The 24,649-nt window shown below is 39.8% G+C and overlaps 1 protein-coding gene across 2 annotated transcripts in view; it reads left to right on the top strand.

Moving 5' to 3' along the window:
- The first annotated feature begins 1,444 nt into the window (after positions 1 to 1,444).
- Positions 1,445 to 24,649, top strand: part of MTMR10 (myotubularin related protein 10) — a 54,684-nt gene continuing 31,479 nt past the window's right edge. For both annotated transcript variants that reach the window (XM_008058631.2, XM_021712634.1), the window contains exons 1-6: positions 1,445 to 1,605; positions 2,139 to 2,199; positions 12,314 to 12,450; positions 14,197 to 14,269; positions 15,122 to 15,264; positions 23,819 to 23,909. In XM_008058631.2, coding sequence (XP_008056822.2) covers positions 1,546 to 1,605; positions 2,139 to 2,199; positions 12,314 to 12,450; positions 14,197 to 14,269; positions 15,122 to 15,264; positions 23,819 to 23,909 — 565 coding nt within the window. In that variant the 5' untranslated portion in view covers positions 1,445 to 1,545. The remainder of the gene's footprint in view (positions 1,606 to 2,138; positions 2,200 to 12,313; positions 12,451 to 14,196; positions 14,270 to 15,121; positions 15,265 to 23,818; positions 23,910 to 24,649) is intronic.

Below are 24,649 nucleotides of genomic sequence, written 5' to 3'. Positions count from 1 at the left end.
TTGTAGAGACGAGGTCTCACCAAGTTGCCCAGGCTGGTCTCGAACCCGCGGGCTCAGGCATTTCGCTAGCCTCGGCCTCCCAAAGCGCTGGGATTCCAGGCTGAGCCACCGATCCCGGCCCTGAATCTTTAAATCAATAGATGTTCCCATGAGCAATACTTGTCAGTATGACTGTAGTTCATATACCCTCATCAGAGCTTCCCTGTGACATTAATCATAAAACACTGGATTGGGTTTTCTTCTTCAAAGGTTAAAAAGGATCCAGTCTCAACTAATAGATTCACCAAAATGTAACACCCTTAGCCACCTTCCACCAAAGTTAGCTCCAGTTCAGAAATACCGTAAGAATTCAGAAAAGCTCGGCGCTTGAGCTGCTGGAAATTCATCTTTCCTTTGCAACTAACGGACAGATTGTTGGTGCCACAGTCTACTGAAGCGCCACACACCGCCAGGGCCATACTCTTGCGGGGTTTTTGATCATTTATCTGTTCATTAGCATCTTCACCTGTGAGGATAAGGAAAAGAAGGCAACTTGTTTCATATCTACTTTCACGTCACAGTTTAATAAGCAGGGCAGAAATTAATGAACTAAGTGAGGAGGCTGGGTGGCCTGCCTGTGTCACCTGTCCAGTCCCCACAGCACGTGCGAGTCTCAGCATCCCACCGAACCGGCGGTCGGCTCAGCTGGTGAGAGGACATCCCTGTCTGAGAGTTCCCCACAAAGACAACAAACGAGGTGCAAAAGGACGTCTTCCCCAAGTGTGGAAAATCTAGAGCGGGTTTTTACAACAAGCGGCAGGGGCGCGCGGAACGTAGGAACCCGGTCACAGCTGGCTTCACCCGACACCTTCCCGGTGTCGGTTCTTCCCACCCTGGGCGCAGAGAACGTGGTTGCCGGACTCCGGGACCCCCGCACTCCCCGCGCCGGCTCCTCCTCGAGAACATCGAAACAACACTCGCCGGGACCGGATGACTAAACCCGTATGTCTCTGAGCCAAGGGAGCTGTGCCAGCACTGCGGACAGTCAGTGCAGAGCATACCCTGCGCCGCAGTCGCGGCCCCCACCTACTGCCGCCTGGCCCCTGTGGGTCGCCGTAGTCCCCGCGGACCGCCGTGTGCCCCGCGAGCCGCCGTAGGAGCGCGACCCCAAGGCTGCGCTCTCAAAATGGCTGCTGGGCTCCGCTTCCCCCGGTGCCCTGGCTGAAGGCCCGGCAGCGGGCGCTTGGTGCCTTCCCTTACGTTCCGGCGCTAGCGCGGACTACAGGCCGGGAGCGGCGGGCCGCGGCCCAAGACACCGTCTCTCGGGGCGGGGCAGCGGGCGCCTTCCGGGGATGGGCCTCAGCGCCCGCGTCGCTCTGGCTCGGTCGCGGCTCCTCCCCGCTCGGGCGGGCACTGCGCCGTGTCCCCGCCCATCAGTCCGCCCGGCCGGGCCGGCCGCAGACTGGGCCTGGGCGGCCGCACCGAGAGCTCCGAGCCCGGAGGCGTCAGGAGGCGTCAGCGCTGCCGCTGGCGGCGACGCGGCCGGGGCGAACAGGCGGCGGCACCATGTTCTCCCTCAAGCCGCCCAGACCCACCTTCAGGTCCTACCTCCTGCCGCCGCCTCAGGTAGACGGCCCCGTCCCCCGCGCCCCTCTTCCGGCCGCTTCCGTGGAACCTCCGGGCGGACCCCGGGGGGCTGCCGGGCTCGGCGCCCTGACTCCCGGAACGCGTCCTCTCGGGAGCCGCCACCGGCCGGGTGGAAACTTGCAAAACTCCTCCTTTGCCGTTCTCTGCCTGAAGTCCTACCGGCCGTAGTTTTCCCAGTTGATGGGACCCAAGGGGCGTTAATTTCGTTAGTTCCTCCTCGGCGACGGTCCCCACTGTGACCGCCAGCGTGACTGCAGCGCTCGGGGCACCTGGTGGAGGCGGCTACCTGTCTCATAAGTGTGAGCACCGGGCAGGGACACAGACAGCTTTAAAGGGTTTATCAGACTGCCGAGACGATGATAAGCAGATTTTAAAAACTCAGGATGTAAAATAATTTAAGCGAGGGATATGTATCTGTCGCATGTGTCATCACTTGGAAAACAGAAAATGTGCCCTCGTGTCTTGGGGGAGGTGGGAGTTTGGATTTCGATTTTTTTGCTGATGTTTTTCAGACTGAAGATAAGATCAATTCGGAACCGAAGGTTAAAAAACTGGAGCCAGTCCTTCTGCCAGGTAAGCACTAGTTTGAACTCTAGCAGATACTTTAGCAATGTATTTTGGTCTAGGATTATTCTTCCGACTAGTGTCATGCGGTTAACTTTCCTTCTCTCTTTAAACTTTCTCCAGTTAAAAATGCAGCAACTGAGAGGAGAAAAAAAAAAGAGTTGGTTAGAAAACTACAATAGCAACACAAGTGATTAAATTGGTGTTTATCTGTGAAAGGTTAAAACGTCATAGGAAACTGTCAAGAATGTCTCGACTTTTTTTTTTGCCTCCTGAGTCGTTCCTTTTGCAAAGAAGTGTATCTTTAATTCCTTGGGTAGTAAAAGTTCCCTTGCCCTTCATGATTGTCTACCACTTAATGCATTAATGATTAATAGTCAGATCATCGTTTGAATGCATTTTGATAGTATAAAAAGCGACTTATTTTGTCTGTGTCTCTATACCAATAGCAGTGCTTAGCTTTGAATTACTTACTTGGCAATTGGTTTTTGAAGTTGTCAGCTGTATTTGCAAATTTGCTTGTTTCAGTTTAGAACAGAATTTTTCCCAGCAGAAGCACTGACATTTTGGGCCAGATAATTCTTTGTTGTAGGGGGCCTGTCCTATGTATAGCAGCATTCCTGGCCTCTGCCCACCAAATACCAGTCGCTCCCTTATCCCCACCCCCCATGATTGGTTTCTCCATATACACATTGCCAGTTTTTTGTGGGGTGGGTGGGCATCTCTGGGGGACACAATCCCCTCCCAATTGAGAATCACTGCTTTAGAACAAAATTTGCCTTAGAGGACTTAGAGAAAGAGGCAGGGACTGGTGGTAGACAGGAGTTTGGTTTAAGAGCATACAAAATACTATTTGGTAGATATTTTGAATTCTATAATAATTAGGAAAAAAAATCAGTTGTTTAATATAATTATTGGAGGAAGTAGCCAGACACTTAGGAAAAAGCCTATTTTAAACCTGAAATAGAATCATTTACCAGTTTGTGTGGATACTGTCAACATTTAAAAATCACAGTCATTATTACCTTAAAAGCCAAATCTAGTAAAGTATTTAGAACTTTGTAAGTAGTAAGTGAACAAATGTGGAAACTTTAAAATTTTAAATATTAAGTAGAGACAAACATTTAAAACAGCAACCTTTGGTTCCATATGCTGACTCTTGAAAGTTTTTTTAAGCTTTATTATGAGGGTTAGTTATAAATGTTTTCCCTTGATTTTGTTAGTGCTTTTCACACCAAAAGTGTGTGCTAATTGATCCTTTGTACTTTTCCTCAGAGTGAGCAGTAGAATTACTAAGTAACTCTTGCTCTTTGTGTGCTCTGCTTAGTCTTAGTCACTCCAGGCATTTAAAATGCAGCAATGGGAAACACTCATCTTGAATGAGTGCCTGTGAGCTGTTGAACTTTGGCTTCCTTTACTTTGAACAGGCCTGGTTCTGAGGCTTTGAATTTCCCCTCCCAGTACTATGATTTGACACACATATATAACATGGTCCTGGCTATTAATACTAATGCTTGATTTTTAAAAATTAGCTTTTGAATTTAAGATATACTTATAAAAATATTACTAAATATGGATATGTTTGAAGAACTTTCTCATTGAAGGGTTACCCACTCTAAAATTATTAAAAACCTACCTTTCCGAAAAGTCAGAGTTTTCTGGGGAAACGTTAAGTCCAGTTCCTGACTGAAAGTGATTTTCTGGTCCCAGAAATAGCAGATAAATTTGAATCTTTTAGTTGTCCATTGAGATTTCTCTGACCCATGTTAATTTTTCTCATGTTGGCTGCCAAATCACATGCACACATGGAGGCTCTGTCACCCAGCATTCTGTTTTCACCTGACTTATTCTTACAGAACATTTAGCCAATCCTGGATTATTGTGTCTTTGCCCTCCTTCCTGACCCCTTTGTTCTTATTTTCTTGCTGTGACCTTCCACAGTTGTTCTGGTTGGGTTCTATCTGGCCGCTTGTTGTCCCTGTCCCCTGCCTCACCTCCCATCACATGCCATTCTACCACTAGAACCTCCATTGCTCTTCTTTGGCTTGCAGTCTACTGTTCTACCCATGAGATCTGGAAGACAAGTGGAAGCTAACTGAAGTATTGGTGATCTAAAGACCTAGACTAGGATAGGGCTTTTACTAAAAGACATTGAATAATACAGTTCTGGCCTTTGTTGTTGTCAGAAATCAGTAGAAAACCTGGCCAGGTCACCTGTGGCTTTACACAGGCACACAAGGGTAATTGTTCAGAGATATAATATTGCATGTTATGCTTTGGCATAATGCCTAGGGTCCAAGGATATCCTTCTTCAGTTGCCCGAAGTTTGAACTTTTAATTCAATAAGCAGATGAAAATTAGAACACAAAAATCAATTGTTTATTTGTGTGCAGTGACCATGTGCTCTGTTGGAACTTAACACAGCTAAATTTAAAATGATCCTCATCTTTCATTAAGTAAAGAAAATAGAAGAAAAGGAATAGCAATTTAATTTAGTTGGTGCTTTGTGTTAGTAATTTTCATCTTTCCTGCTTCATGAAACCCTTGAGATGGAGATTGTACCCTATTCAACTTTGTAGTCTTGATGTCTAGCATAATGCCTGACTGTGATAGACACTGAGATGTTTGTTGAGTGCATGACTGAATGAAAGGGCCCCTCACATCACCTGCTTAAACTGTTACCTTAGCCAAGCACACAAACAGAGATATCAACTCCCAGATTTAGTAATAAAAAAGACTGTGTGCCAACCATCGCAGGAGAGTTCTATCAGAGCCTGCAATTGAAGTATAGTACTCTTGCAAAGTAGTTCGTTTCTGTGTCAACTTTCTCTTCATCATCTTATCATTATGTGAATATCATTCTTTTAATGATTGTATTTTATATGTGTAAAATCACTCCGATACTTTTTGAAAAGTTAGTGTGAATTTTAAAGTGTGTATATGTTTGTGTTCCAACATGTATTCATTAAGAGAATGTAATGCCAAACTGTGATCATGTCTTTTTTCAATAGCTGCTAAACTGGTGGATTGGTTCAGTGAGCAGGTGAGTATCTCCAGGGTGCCAGGTTCTGTGCTAGATGGGAAAAGTGCTGGAGGTGTAGTGTGCCTGGGCCACACCAAGGTTTAGAGTGAACTCCAGGCTGCCTGTTGACAAGATAGAAGCTGATTGGGACCGATCAGTGGTTCTCAAAGTCCAGCCAGGACCTGGTATCAGATCTGGGTGAAGTTTTGATCAGCTCTTGGTCAAAATGAGAAAATTGAGAATGCAGCTTTCTTCATAAAGCTAAATTTATTTGATTTAAAGGATTGTCCTTTATTCTGAGATTTTTGTCCTTCTAACTTCTTTGGTATAGTTGTTTTTTGTTTTTTGGGTTTTTTTTGGTTAAATGATCGTGCTAGTAGTTATAGTTTTTAAAAAGTTTGTAAGTTAACAATATTGGCCCTTTAAATTATTATTGTAATATTTCTGGTCCGGAATCTAAACTGGAAACTACTAGATGAGATTATTATACTATTACAGATACAGTTTAATGAGCACTCACACAGAGAACATCAGTTATTCTGTCTGCCTAGTAGTCCTTCCACCGTCTCCTGAAAAATGCACCCTCTCTCTTGGAACAGCTTGTTCTATCTCACCTACACCCAGCCTTGGCCTCTGCTGTGGCCAACAAGGATAATAACCTACCCCAGGCAGCAAGGATGAGCGCAAGTCTGCCTTTAGATATTTTTAGGTTGGTACTAATGGAAGAGATGCTCTTGGGTCATGTTGCCAGTGGCCATAGTTCCAGAACACCTGTCCAAAAGAATGAAGAACACCAGCGAAGGGTACTGATATATTCAGATCAGTTTTATTTTCCTTGTGATCCAGCTAACACAAAGCCATGGAATTCTCCTTTTTGCTAAGCTAGTTCCAGGAATGTTTTTGATGTTCTGAACTAAGATCCTTAAGGAGCAGAGTTTAAAGGTTAAACCTTGTAACAGCCCTGTCGGTTAGGATACTAATTTATCTCCATTTGACAGATGTGAAAACTGTACTTTGCAGAGGTTAAGTGGCTTGCCCAGCTAGCAAGGATAGAACTAGAGTTCTGCATCTGGCTTTCAGGTTGCGCCTCTAACCATTAAGCAGCCCGGCCCACCTGGCTGCACTGGTGACATGAGGGGACAGATTTATGCTCTGGGACTGTTGGGAAACAGATTGGATGTCAGCCTAGAAGGAGTTCTCTCTTAAGGTAAAGAGAGCTTTGTCCTTGTCTTTGCCCTTTTCACATCAGTGACAGATTTTGACCCAATTTGAAGAAGAACGTTCAGAGAATTTCAGCTGCCAGAAAATAGAATGTTTGGGGAGGCAGTGGACTTCCTGTTGCTGGCTGTGCTAAAGCTGAGGCTGGTGGTTTTCGATGAGGATGTAAGATTTGCTGTGGGTGGAGTTTGATGGCCTTTGCTATCTTCTAATCCCAGGGCGTGATCTTTTTAAGGAAAAAGAGTTGAAAGGCCCAGGCTAACAATGATATATTACTCTGTTGAGCAGGTATTGAGTATGCTTGATGCAGCTTGGCAGAAGGGTGGGAAGCTGAGAAGATGGGGTCCTGCCCCTAAACTATTTCAGTTCCTTGGGAAACATTTCTGTAGAGGAGAACAAGGTGGTAGGAGCTCAGAGAAAGTCACCTGAGCCAGAATTGGGTAGGGCAGGGGTGTCAGGAAAGGCTCCGCAGTAAGTGTGTGTGCTCTGAGTCTTGCCTGTCTGCTGGGCCTGTGTGTCCGCTCAGTTCTCTCCCTCTTCCTCTCTATGGTGCTAACAGCACTTTCATTATTGAGATTAACCATTAGATTGTTAATGAATGCTCTGATTGTCAGAGTCTCATGATCGGATAAGTAAAGCATACAACCGTGGATCCTCTGGAAAATGAAAATAGTCATTGTTGTATAGATGTCTTGTTTTGTTTTGTTTTTACATATTCACTGTTTGGCCTGTTTCTGTTCTGTTCTTGTTTTCTACCTCACATAAGTCTTATTTCCTCAGTTGGATTGTGAATCCCTTAAAGGCAAAGGTTATGTCTTTTAGGTGTTTTATAGAATCCCTTTTTGTTGCAGATAGGCTTTATAGATTATTGTAGGTTGATTTTTGTAGTATTTTAATTCACAGATTTATTGCTTTTGAAAAAAACTAAGGATTTGTGACATACCTTGGAACTGTGAACAATGTAACCAACTGTAGTATCTTGGCCTGAGGTTTATACTTGACCTGCAGGACCTTAAGAATGTTGGGACCTGCCCATTCCTCAGGCTGTTGCTGCAGTGCCTAAGGCCTGTATTTTGTTTCTTACCTCCTGACTGCTCACTGTCACTATCTGTACTCTACCACCCAGCTCACAAACTTCATGGACCTCCATAAATAAAATCCTGCTTGAACTGGATAAAATCCAAAGTCTTTAACCTCTTCTGTATTTTGCTAACACTCCACTTACTGCCTTAGTTTCTCACTATTTGCTTCCATCTGGCTGGTTTCTTGGTCTTGCCCTGTGCTTTTCCTTATTTGGGACCTTGTTGCTGTTCCTTACTACTTCAGCCCTCTTCTTCATTCAAGATTTCAAGCTAGTTTTTCCTGAGGTCTGCACCATAACCTTCCTCCCGTCCCTGTTGTGGGTGCTGCTCACTAGATGTGATATTTGATTACATGCTTTTTTGTGTTATGTGTGACCTGCAGAGTCATACCCTGTTGGTACCAGTGACGTATCAGACATTATGTGTTTTATCTTCTACATGGCTTCAACTTCCTGTAATAACTTTATACTTGAATTTCTGAATTTATCTGAAACTAGGATAACCAGCTTGTCCTAGTTTGCCTGAGATTGTCCTGGTTTTAGTGCTAAAAGTTCCATATCTTGAGGAAACCCTTCTGTCCCTGGCAAACTGGGACAGTCACTCTGTTTCAGGACACAGGTTCAATGATTCTTCTGCCCTATACATACTCCATAGGTTAATTAGCTACTTTGCATAGTGAGACTTTGCCTGGAACTATTTTCCAAGCTAGAATTTATGGGAAACATCATTCACCAAATATGTATTGACTTTCTAAATGTGTAAGGTGTTAGGAAAAATAATACAACACACCACCCTTTACTAGTTTTGATGCTTATGTTATGAGTTTTCTCTTTAAGGTCACTATTTTAAAATGTAAACAAGAAGAGTCTCTGTACTCTTTCTTCTACTTATCCTATCTAGTCTGAGGCCACTCTGTATCTTTTTCTTCCCTGTCCATAAGCTGGTTTTCTGGCCGCGGTGTTACAGTACATGGGATAGCTTAGAACAGCTTCTCTCCAGCTTTCCTGTTCCTTTTAAGTTATGAGTAGGTAACTATTATGTGAGCAGACAGCCATATTACATGATCCAGATATTTTAAAGACTGATTCTGTGTGAATCAAATTTAGTGTTATCAAATACAACTCAAGCCAGGCTGACACTTAATTACATGCCAATAATGACTCTGTAGGTCACACACAATAGTGATAGGAAGACCTAGTCATAGCTTATCCCCAGAAGTGCCCTTTTCTTCCCCTTGGTCCCCCTCCGCTTCGGTTCCTTGCTCTCTGCCAAGGGCTTATTTCCATTCTCTGTGCTAAGAAAAAGCCATGTGATACTTAATTTTCCTTCAAAGATCCTAGCCCAAAGAATCCCTATTTTTAATTTGTTGTAGCTAATTTTGTGTCTCTTGTGCATTTTTCTTTAGTAGTTTTATTTTGAAATAAATTTGGATTTATAAGAGTTGTATAAAAGATAGTTAACGTGGACTTTTCATTCAGCTTCTCCTAATGTTAACACCTTACATAACTTTGGGAAATTTAGCTAAACTGCGATATTAGCAGTAGTTTTACTGCACTACAGGCTTTATTCACATTTCCTTAGTTTTTCTAATAACGCGCTTTATTTGTTTCAGGATCCCATCCAGAATACCACATGGCATTTATTTATCATATCTCCTTAGTCTCCGTTTTTTTTTTCCTTTGGTTTTATTTATTTATTTTTTTTTGAGTTGGAGTCTCTTGTCGCCCAGGCTGGAGTACAGTGGCCTGCTCATGGCCACTGCAGCCTTGACCTTGACCTGCAGGACTTAGGCGATTTTTCCGCCTCACCCTTCCAAAAGTAGCTGGAACTACAGACGCACACCACCACGCCTGGCTGGTTTTTGTGATTTATTGTAGAGATGAGGTCTCACAAGGCTGATCTCGAACCCCCGGGCTCAGGCAGTCCTCTTGCCTCGGCCTCCCAAAGTGCTGGGATTACAGGCTGAGCCACTGCATCTGACCAATCTCAGTTTTTTATCATTTCTCCATCTCTACTTGTCTTTCAAGAGCTTGACATTTTTTTCTATTGGATTAGATTTTTATTTCTCCTCAAGTAATATGCATAAAAAGCTCCTTCAACATAGAAATATGTCTCATACTAAAGGAATAATTTTATACTTACTAGATTTTCTATTCTGACACAGCACCCTCTAGAAACTTTATCAAGTTGACTTTTAAAAATTTAGACATAATTTCAGACTTAGAGAAAAGTCGTATACAATGGTGAGAAAGATCTGTAAACCTTTTACTCAGATTCCCCGCAAAACCATAACCCTTTTGAAGAGTATTATTCATGTAGTATTTTGTAGTATGTTCCTCAATTTGAGTTTGTTTGATGTTTTCCTTTGATTAGGCAGAGGTAGGGTGACCACCACTGAGGTGGTATCCATTGTCCTTGTGTCGTGTGAGAAGGCACAAGATTGGTTACTGGGGATATTAACCTCGATCACTTCAGGTTAAAGTGGTATCTGCCAGATTTCTCCTCTGTAAAGTTACCTTTTTTCCTTTTCCATCCTGTTTGTTGGAAGAGTCACCAAGTCCAGCCCACACTGAAGGTATTGGGAATTAAGCTCCACCTTCTGGAGGGAGAAGAATCAAGAATTTGTGGACGTATGTTAAATTGACCACAGTAATTAGTAAATAATTTAGGGAAGATAGCTTTGTGCCTATACAGATAACCAGTTTCTTCTTAAAGTTTTTTTTTCCCCACTAATTTTAGCATTCATCAATGCATATTGCACACAGGAGTCATTCAGTGTATGAAACTGTCCATGACAGTTTCTTGATCTTTACTGTGGTGCTGTAATGGTAGTTTTTCCATTTCGAAGACTCCATGCGTGAGAGCCATGTGATCTGTATGAGGGATTAGATTAATAGGTGGCCACTATGGACAGAGCAGTGAGGGCAAGGAAAACATTGGTGACTGGCTGAGTGTGCAGGATTCATAGGCCACGTGAAGAAGGCTTTCCTCAGAATGGAAGTTAATTTAAGTGGTTTGAGCTGAGAATTTGACACGAGCAGATTGTAATTAAATCCTCAAATAAGTGTTAGGGGGCTATTCCTAAAACTAGCCTTGTGCATCTGTAAGAACTTTGAATAAAAGGTATTACTGCAACTCAAATTTCTTAAAACATTTTTGTTTGAGGAGAGATTGTTTTGTGACCAGTTTTATTCTATGACTCAGCAAACAGGTTATGTCTATCACTGCTAAAGGTTTTTTAATTCTAGAAATAGGCAAACTAGGTCAGTACCCTAACTTTTCTACCCTTGATCCTAGAGGCTGATGGTCTACAAATGTTCTGGAGTTGAGTTGAGGTTTAGGTACTGAAATTAAAGTTTGACAAAGACCAAGTTTCAAAAAAATTATAGAAAATTATTTTTTCTTTTTCTTTTTTTTTTGAGTTGGAGCCTCACTCTGTCATCCAGACTGGAGTGCAGTGGCCACTCCCAGCCACTGCAGCCTCAACCTGCTGGACTCTGGCGATCCTTCCAAGTAGCTAAAACTCAGCCTTCCAAGTAGCTGGAACTACAGGCATGCGCTACCACGCCCGGCTCATTTTGATTTATTGTAGAGATGAGGTCTTGCCAAGTTGCCTAGGTGGATCTCAAACCCGTGGGCTCAGGCAATCCACTCACCTCAGCCTCCCAAAGGCGCAGGATTACAGGCTGAGCTGCTGAGCCCGGCTAGAAAATTATTTTTTCAAAAGCATACGACTTCTGTATTGGTTACTTATATTTCTTTACTGTTCCTTTTCAATTCAAACTATATTTTGAAATTTTAGTGCCCACTAAGTTATAATTTGAGTATGGAGGGACACTTGATTTGACTTTCTGAAATATCTTTTATTTTTATTTATTTATTTATTTATTTATTTATTTATTTATTTATTTATGTAGAGATGAGGTCTCACCAAGTTGCCTGGTCTGGTCTCGAACCTGCGGGCTTAGGCGATTCACTTGTCTTGGCCTCCTAAAGTGCTGGGATTACAGACTGAGCCACCATGAAATATCTTTTAAAATAAATAAAGCTGGCCGAGCACGGTGGCTCAAGCCTGTAATCCCAGCACTTTGGGACGCCAAGGTGAGCAGATTGCCTGAGCCTGTGGTTTGAGAACAGCCTGGACAACTTGGTAAGACCTCATCTCCACAATAAAAATCAAAAAATTAGCAGGGTGTGGTAGAGTGTGCCTGTAGATCCAGCTACTTGGAAGGCTGAGGCAGAAGAATTCCTTGAGCCCAGTAGTTCGATGCTGGAGTGTGCCACTGCACTCCAGCCTGGGCAACAGAGTGAGACTCCAACTCAAAAATAAATAAATAAATAAATCTGAACTCTGTTTCTCATTCCTTTCAAAAGGGTTCAAAGACGTTGGTTTGAGAGATCAAGTCCTATGTTAATAAAACACAAATATTCCATCAAATAATATTCTGAAGAAAAAGTCAAAGTTTATTTCGTCCCCAAAATATCTTTCAACAAGTAAATAACTAGAGGTGGTATGGCATAAAGTAAAAAGTGCAGACTTAGGTCAGCCTTTCTAATTCAACCAGCTCTAATCCCTAACCTCTTTTTGCCTCAGTTCCTATACCTTACAAATGGAGAACTGTGCTTTGCTACTATTAAAGCAAGTACAGTGCCTGGTACCTGGTGAGCAGTCAGTGAATATTTCTTCTTATTATCTTCATCATTGTCATGAAATATTCCTTCTAGGTCACACAGTGACTGTTGTCATTTTATGTGTAGTTGTAGCTCACACAATGTTTTGTGTTTTGTTTTTTTTTTTAAGGAGAAATTGTCGTAAATGAAGTTAGTTTTGTGAGAAAATGCATCGCAACAGACACAAGCCAGTATGATTTGTGGGGAAAACTGATATGCAGTAACTTCAAAATCTCCTTTATTACAGATGACCCAATGCCATTACAGGTGTGTTTTATTTGTATACTGTTTCATTGATCAAGGTTTTCAGTTCTAGTCAGTACATATAATAATATTGTTAACAAGTGATTATTATAAGGTTAGGAATTAATTATATTAAAATTCAAAATAAATCTTAAGATTAAAATGCAAAATAAAGCTTAAGAGGAATATTGGAACTTGCTTACAGAAAATAACTGGTGAGATAGTTTTAAGTCACCTTACTTTGTTTCTCCTCTGTGATCATTGGTTATATATTCTTTTCATTAAGGTGAATATATAACCTTAATGAAATATATAATATATAATATATAACCTTCTCTTCCAGATCTTTTAACCTGTTTATGAAAACAAAGATATCTTTGTTTACTAATCATAAAGAGAAAAACGTAATTATTTGGAAAATAATCTGGTAAATGCTGCACATTTTACTGATTTTATTAATTATTTTTTAACTATTTCTTTTCTCAAAAGTCAAATTCTAGTTTCTAAGTAGAGTGAAGAAAATTTTTTGTTGTTGTTATTGGAGTCGGAGTCTCACTCTCTTGCCCAGGCTGAAGTGCATACGGCCTTCGAAAATAACAAAAATATTTTAAAAGCCCCCTTGCTATTTTGGGTTCTTACTGGAAAATAATAGTTCCCTGTAATTTTGGTTTTTAAAAGTTCAGGCATTCATTTGATTAAAAATCCTGAACTTTTTCTTTCAGTCATTTTCTCTTTTGATTTATACGTGTTTGTACCCGGATCTTTATAAGTAATTGTTCTTTAACAAAGTATTTGCATATAAACTGTAAGCTTTTTATTGAAGGGTCTTTTAATGTATACTTCATAGAGTCATTCACTAATTTACTATAACGTTTACTGTGTGTTCATTGCAATTTTTTGTAGGTATATTTAGACTAAATTGAAGCCTCTTACAGATATCTACTATGTGGGGACATTAGTTTACTTGAACATAGGTGTAGGTATTTCCTTTTTTTTTAAAGGTTCATTATGATTCCTGGTCTCAGACTTCACTGAAAATGAGGAGCAACTACCTGGAATAACTGTACCGAAATCCAGGACCAAGGATTTCTTTTTCCTATTAGGGAAAAAGAAAACCAATGTCCGACTGACAGCAGATTGATATCAACTATGTTCTTAGTTTGAAAATGAGAATAAAGAGTTTGTTAGCAAGTAAAAATAAAAGAGCCATGGCTTGCCAAAACCTTTTTCTAAAGGTTTTTATTTCTATAGACTTTCTCCTCCAAAAAGAGTTATTTTCCACTTTAAAATCTTCATTGTGGAAATCAAGCATGATTTATCCTTTAAAATCTGATGACCTAGGGGCTCCTTTTTCTTTATTATTTTGTGTCCAGCTTATTCAGATCTAAACACGCAATGTTTGTCTGTGAAGTGATTGATGATATTCCATATCTTAGCTATTATAATGTATTAGATATTATATGTATTAGATATTACATATCTTAGTATAATTTCCATGTGTCAAAAAAAAAGTTGGAGGAAAAAGTCTGTAGAAATAAAACCTTGAACATATGAACACAACATGCATTGCTTTCTTTCTACCATTTGCTTTACTACTAAAGTGTATTCTAAGAGACTGTTTTCTTAGAGTGGTCCTAGTTCCGTAGGCAAAGGCTTTTTGTGCTTCTTAGAAATAGCTATCACAGTTTCTCATCACGCCTAAAAGTTAGGCTTATTTTACCATTCTGAGGTAATTGGGAACATAATTAATATGAACATTTTTTATTTCAGAAATTCCATTATAGAAACCTTCTTCTTGGTGAACATGATGTCCCTTTAACATGTATTGAGCAAATTGTGACAGGTATGTTGTAAAAAGTTGATTCCACTCTGGAAGTATTGCTTGAAAAGTCATACCTCTTTAATATTTGGGTTGGAGTTTCATATTTGTTAGATTACTTTTACCATTTTTTTGAGTCCCAAGAACAGTAATGAAAGATGGGCAAGAAATTATTTTTAAAAGGGAGATGTAGAATGTATAGCTTTTTATGGTTTTGAGTCCTTGTCCTCTTTTTAAAACATTTTAATCATTAAATGCATCTAGATGGTAGTGTTTTTATGCAAAGAATCATTTGAAACATCTTCCAAAGCAAAGTTAAAACCAAGTACCCAGGTTCTGAGAATTAAAGACAAATATGAAAGATTCCACGCCAGGCGTGGTAGCTTGCACTTGTAAACCCAGCACTTATGAGAGGCTGAGGTGGGAGGATTGGTTGAGTCAGGAATTTCAGACTACCCTGGGCAACATAGTGAGATTCTGTCTCTACAAAAAATAAAAATTTGCTGAGCATGGTGGCATGCACCTGTAACCCTAGCTACTCGGAAGGCTGTTCCAGTCTATGCCGCAGCAAATGCAGAGGAGCAGAATGTCCAGTCGGAGGCTTGCTCTGTATTCTGCAATAAAGCAATAGTGAGCCCAGGAGTTTGAGGCTGTAGTGAGCTAAGACTGCACTACTGCACTCCAACCTGGGCAACAGAGTAAGACCTTGTCTGAAAAAATATATAAGCAAATAAATAATTAAAGAAAGAAAGATTTCAGATTCCAGAGCAGCAGTACTCAAGTGATGAGTGACCTTTCACTAAGAATTTGTACTAAAGGATGAGTAACAAGATACAATTTTTATACATTTTTTTTCTTTCTTTCATTTTTTTCCAGTAAATGACCACAAGAGGAAGCAGAAAGTCCTAGGCCCCAACCAGAAACTGAAATTTAATCCAACGGAGTTAATTATTTATTGTAAAGATTTCAGAATTGTTAGATTTCGCTTTGATGAATCAGGTCCTGAAAGTGCCAGAAAGGTAATACTGTTATATTTTATTAGCTTCTGTGTTCTGCTCTGTATTTAAGAGTTCTGTATGGAAGTTTTCATTTCTCAGTTGCTCAGATTTTTGGGGGGAAGTTATCATCAGAGATCTCCTTAAGTAAAGTCAAAGTAAAGGGGAGATGGGGGTCATGCGGTTTGTGGTCAAAATATATTAATACAGCCAACTTGTGAAATTTGAGTCAGGACAGCCAATATTAATACACCTATTTCCTTGGATTCATGAATGACTACTTTGAAGTATTTTACATAACTTTTTCAATCAGTTCCTAAAATATTAAAGACTTATGTGGAAATTAATGTGGTTTTTACATTAAGATCATTACCTGTGGATTTCTTTTCTTGTTTGAAAAGTCAGCAGTGTACTATAAGGGTTAGTAGTTTCAATACTGCAGAACTCTACCAACAAACTGAAAGCTAGACATAGAGTACATAAGGGTTAGGTAAATGCATAGCTATGGGAGGAGTTTAATGATTACTAGAGGCTTCAAGAAAACTTATGATTGATTTGAGTGATGCTAGACGGGGACAGCTCAAAGCTGGTGACCTTTTAATCGCCCTATTTTCTCCCTGCTTTCCAGGGAATGTTTGTCAAGGGCAACAATTTCTACTTCTTTGATTCCGTGTTTTGGTTTGCCAGAGGAGTGAAGCTGGTAGACCTCATGCCCCTTTGTTCCAGTTTATGCCGCAGCAAGTGCACAATAACAATGTCCAGTAGGAAGCCTGCTCCATGTATTGGGAATAAAGCAGTAGTGTCTTAGTGGAACAAGAAGTTGCTTTCTCTCAGAACTGAGGCAGCCTTTGCACCACCTAGCAGTGGGTGCATTTGTTTTCCATGGTCAATATAGACTGACTGCAGTAACATTTCTGATGATACCAATATGAGACTGTCAAAAGGATCTTAAGGCAATTGTCTTCATATGCTTTGGCAAGAAGGTGGTAGGTTTGTTTCTAGATCTAGAACCAGCAGTTTCTTCACATTACTGTGAAGAAAGCATGAGATGAATAGCTGAACACACATGACTGTCTAGCCCAGAGCAGAGTGATGATGGGCTCTATAGCTAAAAGTTTTCAGATATAGTCTTATATCTTGGCATGCTGCATTATTGAAAATTCAACTGGGTAACTCTTTAGGACCCTTTCACCTGTTCTATTGTGCTGTTGTGACTTTGGTATTTTACTAATTTGTAGAAAAACTTTAGAATTAATTAGGCAGTAGACTGTACATAAAATGTTTAGTAAAGTTTCTTCTCAAGCTTAAATATATACCTGTAATTTAGTTGATCACAATATCAAGAACCTGCTTATAAAAACATCAACTTTAAGATGTATAGCATCACCTGGACACGGTGGCACACGCCTGTTAATCCTAGCACTTTGGGAGGCCAAGGTGAGAAGATTGCCTGAGCCCAGGGTTCGAGACCAGCCTGGGCATCTTGGTGAAACCTCATCTCTACAATAAATCAAGGAAAAGTTAGCTTGGCATGGTGGCACATGCCTGTAGCTCCAGTTACTTAGAGGGCTGAGGCTGAAGGTTTGTCTGAGCCCAGCAGGTTGAGGCTGCAATGGCCATGAGCATCCCACTGCCCTCCAGCCTATGTGACAGAGTGAGATTCCCAACTCAAAAAAAATTTAATTTTTAAATTAAAAAATTAAAAACAAAAGATATATAGCTTCTCAAGGAAAGGGACTCCATAGAACTTGTGAGATTTGGGCTAGGACAGCATATTTTTAAGGAAGAAATTGATATAATTGGACCAATATTCCTTGAAAGTTTGATGCTTTCCTACTCTCTTACTGTATTTTTCAGATGACATTATTTATTTATTTATTTTTCTCTTTTTTTTTTTGAGTTGGAGTCTCACTCTGTCGCCCAGACTGGAGTACAGTGGCCACTCCCAGCCACCGCAGCCTCGACCTGCTGGGCTCCGGCGATCCTTCCACCTCAGCCTTCAAAGTAGCCGGAATTACAGGCATGCGCTACCACGCCCGGCTGATTTTTTTGATTTATTGTAGAGATGAGGTCTCGCTGCCCAGGCGGGTCTCGAACCCGCGGGCTCAGGCAATCCACTCACCTCAGCATCCCACAGGCGTGGGATTACAGGCTGAGACACCAAGCCCGGCGACGTTGTTTTAATAAGTGAAAGTTATAATTATTTGGCCTGGTCCTTGAACCATCTGTAGTTGTTGGTCATTTTGATGTATGAGGCGGTGTGCCAAGTTTTGCAAGATAGAAGAAGAAGATACCATTTCTTACCCTGAACAACTTAAACCTAGTTGAGAAGTCAAAGTGTTTGAGCGAGTGAAAATTAAGTAATGGTACAAAGTAGCAGCATAAAAGATATTTCCACCTAAGTGATTAGTTGCCACATAAACAAAGCATCATAAATGTGCTGGAAATTCAGGCTATCCTTTGTCTGTTGTGCTGCTGAAGAGTGATGAAGAAGGCCTCACTGAGCTGTCTACCCAAGGCAAGCACATCTCATGCCCTTTCCCAAGAGCACGTTTCTGACAAAAATCCTTTCCCCTGTGTCTTAAAATATAAAAAGCGCTGTGAGTGTGCCACTGCACTCCAGCCTGGACAACTGAGTGAGACTCCAACACACACACAAAAAGAAAAATAATATATAAAAAGCGTGTTCTCTTAGGCTTGTAAGAAATACTTTCTCGCTGTTTGTATAGTCGTGGGGGAAATTCAGGGGGAAAAAATTGTGCAATGGGAATATAAATAGAGAGTTTGTTTCCTGGTTTACATGTTTCAAACACCGAGGGTGAAGTCATGGGTGGCTACCAAAGCTCAATGCTTTTGTGAGTTAAAAACAAAAATTCTGGCATACTCTTATTTCAAGTGAAAGCTTTAATCTAAAATTAAGTAGCAGTTGAAGCCAGACATAGCAGCTCACTACTGGAATTATAGTACTTTGGGGGGCTAAGATGGAGGATCACTTGAGGCCAGGAGTTTAAGACCAGCCTGGGCAACTGTAGTAAGACCCCATTCTACCAAACAATTTAAGAAATTTTTCTGGTCATGGTGGTATGTGACTGTAGTCTTTGCTGCTTGGAAGGCTGAGATAAGAGGGTCACTTGAGACCAGGAGTCTGAGGCTCCAGTAAGCTATGATCACACCACTATACTCCAGCCTGGGTCCCATAGCAAAACATTCTCTCTAAAAAATAAAAGAAAAGTAGGAATTGGGAAATCATGGCTCATTTTTACTTCCTAGAGGCTTTTAATGCTAAGTTTTCTCTGGAAAATGCTTTGATTTTATAAGTTATTTTAAAATGACCAGATGCATGTTTGGAGTTCTCTGTTGGGTAAACCATGGATTAATTTTGAAATACATAAGGTATTTATATTTTCATTTGAAAAATAAAATCTCAGAATACTAAGTTGGTTTACATTTTGCTAAATGTTGCTCTAAAATCTTCTGGTTGTCTAGTTGATATTGCCTCAATTGTATTATGACAGAATCAGATTCCTTTGTGCACTTGTATTCATTAACATTCATTCTTAGTATCTAACTTGGGCTGTCATAGGAAAATAATGATATTTGGTAAAGGTCTACATAAAGAAGGAATTTGATGATGCAGAATTTAACATCTAACCTCATAGCAACTTTGAACTATCATTTTGTTTTGAAGAACCTTTGCTCAATATTGAGGGGCAGGCCAGACATGGTGGCTCACACCTGTAATCCCAGCACTCTGGGAGGCCACAGTGGGAGAATTGCTTGAGCCCAGGAGTTCAAGACCAACCTAAACAATATAGCAAGACCTCACGTCCACAAAAAAATCAAAAAATTAGCCAGATGTGGTGGCGTGTACCTGTAATCCCAACTACTCGGGAGGCTGAGGCAAGAGGATTGCCTGAGCCCAGGAGGTTAAGGCTGCAGTGAACCATGATCATGCCACTGCACTCCAGATTGAGTGACAGAGTGAGACCCCCGACTCAAAAAAAAAAAAAAAAAACCTTGAAGGGCAAAAGTTAAGTTTGTTTTTAATGATTAATCTACCTGTGTGTCTGTCTGTCTATATCTGTAGACGGATAGGTACGAGAGGGGACCCAGGAAAAAAACGGAATTTATTTATAAAAAATTGTGTTGTTATTACATAATTAAACTTCAGTCACCTTCAGAGAACTCTCTGTGCAATGCAGTACACCTATTGAGATGCTTTTTCTACTGCTCAAATCGGTTTTTGAACTCATCAGTTTTGATGTCTTTCTGCCCTTTTTTATTTCACTTCTTCCATACTGGCAAAGCGTTTCCTTTTTGAGGATGTTTTTTTCATCTGGGGAAACAAAAAAAAAAGCGCTGAGGATGAGATAGCGTGAATGGTGATGGTGGGGTGATGGGGGTCATGCTGTTTGTGGTCAAAAACTGCTGAACACTCTGCGTGGTGTGGGCAGGTACACTTGAAAATCACTCATCATGAGATGGGCAAACGTGTTGAAAGAATCTGCAAAACAAATTAATTGAAGCCGAATGCAGCCTCTCATAGCAACCCTAGCTGGTACACTGATGCTGATGTGTTCCTAGAACACTTACCTAGCAGAGGAAGCCTATGCTACAAGGGGCCTGCCCCTGGAAAAATAATTCTAGGTTTTTTTGTGGTCGCCCCTTGTACATATGGCTGTTAAGTGAACTGTGTACCCTTTGTCTCCATCTTACTCTCAGAAGCAGTTGTTGAACCACTTGTTCAAGCAGACTTTCTAGAAGTGAATTCAGTTCATCTAATTAAAGAACAAATTGGCCGTTTTAAGAACTGTCATTTTTGCCTTGAATTTTATACTTATTCCTTGGTGACTTTCAGACCACATAAATATAGACCATAATTTTGTTAACAAATGTGACAGAATTTGATGAGGTTTGAGTGTCTCCTGGGTTTGTGCTTCTCCATTGACTTTGGGTACTTCTGGCTTCTGTACAGAAAAGAGTATCAGCCTTAGTCAAAAAATTGCTTCAAAAATAGTGTACTTGTTTTTCTCCAATAAAATATTTACCATAATTTGATGCCTTTAATACACAGATTTTCTTCATTTCCTGTGATTGACAGGACAAATGAACTATTTCAAAGACATTTTAAAATACACAGTTTTTCAAAACATTGTTCATGCTTAGAGAGTAATTGCAAAATTAGGATAATTTTGTATGAAAATAAGACCTTTTTAAAAGAATTTCAGAAACTCATAGGAATGGAAGGTAGAAATTTGAACATAAGCTATTTAAATCGTGTATATGAAAAAGTGCAAAAAAAAAAAGGACACCTGGCTTGCTTTCTCTTCTCAAACTGTTTCACAGTAATAGCATGAATATAAACCAGAGACATTTTGTATGTGCCTTTGTATTTCGTGTAACTTAGGTTATATGAAAGTAAGTTATACACACTGTAATTACACTACTGAAAAACAATACATTTAATTCAAGTTATGTCTCCTCCAAGTCAAGCATTGTAGAAGTAATTAAACTGAGTTTCAGTTTTGTAATATTTTGTAAGAACATCTTTAAATATAAATGCTGTTAACATATTCTTTTGTCCTCTAGCCTAATATGATACTGTGCTATTTTTAAGGGGCTTTTTAGAAATAAGCTGGGTTGGGTTTTGCCTTGCAAATAGACTTTGTTTCTTTTTTGCTTTCTGGCCACAAAAATAATTTCCATAATCAATGTTCTGTGAATTTATTTTGCGTAAATGGGGCCTGTGACTGCTTTCTAATTGTCTTAGAGAACATGACATACTAGTATAATTGGCTGGGAGCATTTTTCTTAACATGTTAGTAGCTAATTTTGTCAACTAGTCTTGTTAGTGCAGCCACTGTTGGACACAAAGCACCTTCAAAAAGCTACTGAAGTGATGCTACAAAATGCAGAAGTGTTCAGGTCTTTATCAAGCCTGTGCACAGAGGTGTTTCTTGGTCTAAATTTTTAACCTGCTTCCCTCTTCTCTCACTCTAACACTTCATATTCCCCATCCCTGCTGTATTTTTTTTCTCCTTTAGCACTTATATATAATTATCTAACTATATTTTTTCTTGTTTATCTTGTTTAGTGTCTTCTTCACTAGAATATAAGCTTAATGGGGACGAGGATTTACACCTGTTTTGTTCACTGAATTCCCCAAAGCTTAGAACATTGTAGGTGTCAGTACATATTTGTTGAATTAATGAGCAATATAGCATCTATCTTTAATAAATTGACCTTAGTGGTAGAAGAATAACAAAGAACCACCTATGTTCTGCTTTTCATCCCCATCATAATAATATGTGACTACCTTGGAAGTTCAGCTACATGAGCACAATTAACTAAAAAGACACTTTATATTGGAACTGTCATTTTTTGGAGGGATCAGAGGTTTCTGGAATTAATACTCTAAAACTGGCTCAGCCTAGGAAGACTTGTGAAGAGAGTAGTGTTGAATAGATATGAGAGGTTCCAAGAAAAAGCACTGTTGGTGAAGAGGAGCAGGATTTCCCAAACAGGTGACTGGGCTAAGTTAGACAGAAAATATGCAGACATGTTTTTCTCTGACCAAAGACTACTGAAGGGAATAGTGGCAAGATGAGAGACATCTGGTGAGAAGCGTCCATTTTGTGAAGAATCAAGAATGAAATCTAATTTATTATGCTAGAGTCTGGGAACCACAGCAGATGATCAAGAGAACAAAGCTATTAGTCAAAATTATATCTTTAGAAGAGAATTCTTACATGTTGTAGGATTCTAGAAGATAGGGAAGCTCACAGAGGGTGCTGTAAGATTAGTCTGGCTTAAAGACGTGGCTATGGCAGTTTAGCAAAATGGACAAATATTTTAAAAGTCTAGGCCAGGCGCAGTGGCTCAGGCCTATAATCCCAGCACTTTGGGAGGCTGAGGCCGGAAGATTGCTTGATCCCAGGAGTTCAAGACCAGCCTAGGTAACATAGCAAGACCTCGTCTCTACAAAAAACCAAAAAAAAATTAGTTGGGCATGGTGGTGCGTGCCTGTAGTCCCAGCTACTTGGGAGACTGAGGCAGAAGGATTGCCTGAGTCTGGGAGGTTGTGGCTGTGGTGAGTTGTGATGGTACCACTGCACTCTAGCCTGGGTGGCAGAACAAGACCCTTTTTCAAAAAAAAAGAAAAAAAAATCTAGAGGAAAGTACAGCAAAACATGGTGCCCAGAAGAATAGGAAGTGATGACTTTTTCAAGGTACAGAGCTCAGTAGTTTTGCTGCTAGAAGAATTGCTTTAAGGAAGACTCTTGAATAGACAGGAATGGGAATGTAACTCTCCTATAGGCATTGGGAAGTCAAGGTATTATGAAAGCTTCAGAAAGCTTTTTTTTTTCTTTGTCTAAATTAATGATAAATTCTCTTCCCTTGGTTGTATAGTTTAACTTTGTAAGACAGGAAACATTTGTTCTTGAAAAGACTTTTAAAATATAGTTTAAGCAACAAGCTGACACATACTTACTAGTTAGTGGAATTTGGTCAACACATTCCAGACACCAATTTGACATGAACTAACAACTACTTTCTTGCTTTCCCAGTGTGAAAAGTATATCATTCCGGCTTAATGCTTACCTTCTAAATGATATTTAATCTTTTCCAGTAAGATCTTCTGTTATTCTCTCCTTGCATATGCCTGAAGTTTCTTCTTTCTTCTCTGTTCATTTGAGAGCATTTTCTCGCACATTCTGGTCCAGGGTGTTTAACCATAGAGCACCGTCCCTCAATCTATCCAGCAGCAGATGAGAATAGTAACAGGTGTATTTCCGTATGTGGAGCTCTTCCAAAAGCCTAGCATACTTCAGGAGTGTTAATCCTCACCACAGCCTGCTGTTACCTTCATTTACTGATGAGGAGCCTGAGGCTGGAAGAGCAAAATTAGCCTTACACAGGTTATAGACCAAGTACTTGATAGAGCAAGGATCCAAGCTCTGATCTGTTTGATCTTCTGAAAGCCCATGCTTTTTTTCACCATGGGGCATAGTCTCAAATCATTTTACTTAAACACAGTTTTTTTGATGTGCCTCTTTGAGCCATCCACATTGTTTGGGGTATCTTGCTAATTTTAGTTGTTTGTGATTGTAGCTTCTCTATTTAGTTTAAATTTTTTAACCAGTGAGGTGAAAACATTAAAATGTTCATGTCTTATATTAAGCCTGTGTAGTCCACCAGAAAAATGAAACCTTTTTTTTTTTTTTTTTTTTTTTTTTTGTGGTGTGGATATGTTGTCACTGCTTTTTTGGAGAATGCTTCTTTAACTTTCAAGTTTTATTTGTTGGAATAGAATTACTTTCCAATTAAAATTCAACTCAGTAAATACTGAATAAGTGCCATATGCTAACAAAAGATTAAAAAATGTCTTGGGGGCATAACAATGAATAAGATACCTGGCTTTAAGGAGCTCTTTAGTATTCTAGGTCAATAGAAAAACATGTAACTAGAATCTATAATCATTGCCCTGAGATGACACTCCCAGTGACCAAGGCCTTACTGTACATTTCATTTAACTAAGTGTGTTAAAATCAAATTCTAAATGTAGAATTTTTCCTAGGTATGCCTTGCAATAGCTCATTATTCCCAGCCAACAGACCTCCAGCTACTCTTTGCATTTGAATATGTTGGGAAAAAATACCACAATTCAGGTAAATATGAAAATATTAAATATTGTGACTAATTTTACATGTTTAAATTTTACTCTTATGTTTATCAGAAGGCTCCAAGTACATGAGCTTTAATAATTGTAGAATTATTAGCTTCATACCTATTAGAGACGTAAGCACTATATACTAAAAGAGCCAATAATTGGTCAGATGATTTCTTGAAAAGTGACCAGGAAGAACCTGTAAGTAGCTATAAATATGGGCTTCTAAGAGTCATGTCAGATATCTTACTTTCGGTCATGGGCTTATATTTTATGATAAAGAATATGTTCCCTACCTTTTAAATTTGTATCTTGAATTAAAGTAATCATTTTTTTAAAACTGGCAGAAAACTAAAAGATTGTTAAAGAGCATAACCTTTTCTGGCAAGGTGTGATTTCATGCAAAAACTGAAGTAGTCAAAAATTTTTTGTAGGCTTCATTAACATTCTCAAAATAGTGACTTTCTATTTCTGAATAAGATTGAAAGGAATTTGGGTGTCTGTTTATTGTTGGTGTATGGGAATGTGACTATTTTGCACATTTATTTTATAGCCTGAGACTTTGCCAAAGTTCTTTATCAGTGCACGGAGATTCTCTTGGGTTTTTGAGGTATAGAATCATGTCATCTGCAAAGAGGGATAACTTAACTTCTGCTTTTCCTATTTGGATACCTCTGATTTCCTTCTCTTGTCTGATTACTGTAATTGGGACTTCCAATACTATGTTGAACAGGAGGGGTG

The sequence above is a fragment of the Carlito syrichta genome, unplaced genomic scaffold (assembly GCF_000164805.1).
Source record: "Carlito syrichta isolate Samal-C Ts95f unplaced genomic scaffold, Tarsius_syrichta-2.0.1 Scaffold303527, whole genome shotgun sequence".
Classification (NCBI taxonomy): domain Eukaryota; kingdom Metazoa; phylum Chordata; class Mammalia; order Primates; family Tarsiidae; genus Carlito; species Carlito syrichta.
This window is presented reverse-complemented; position numbering and strand designations above follow the sequence as displayed.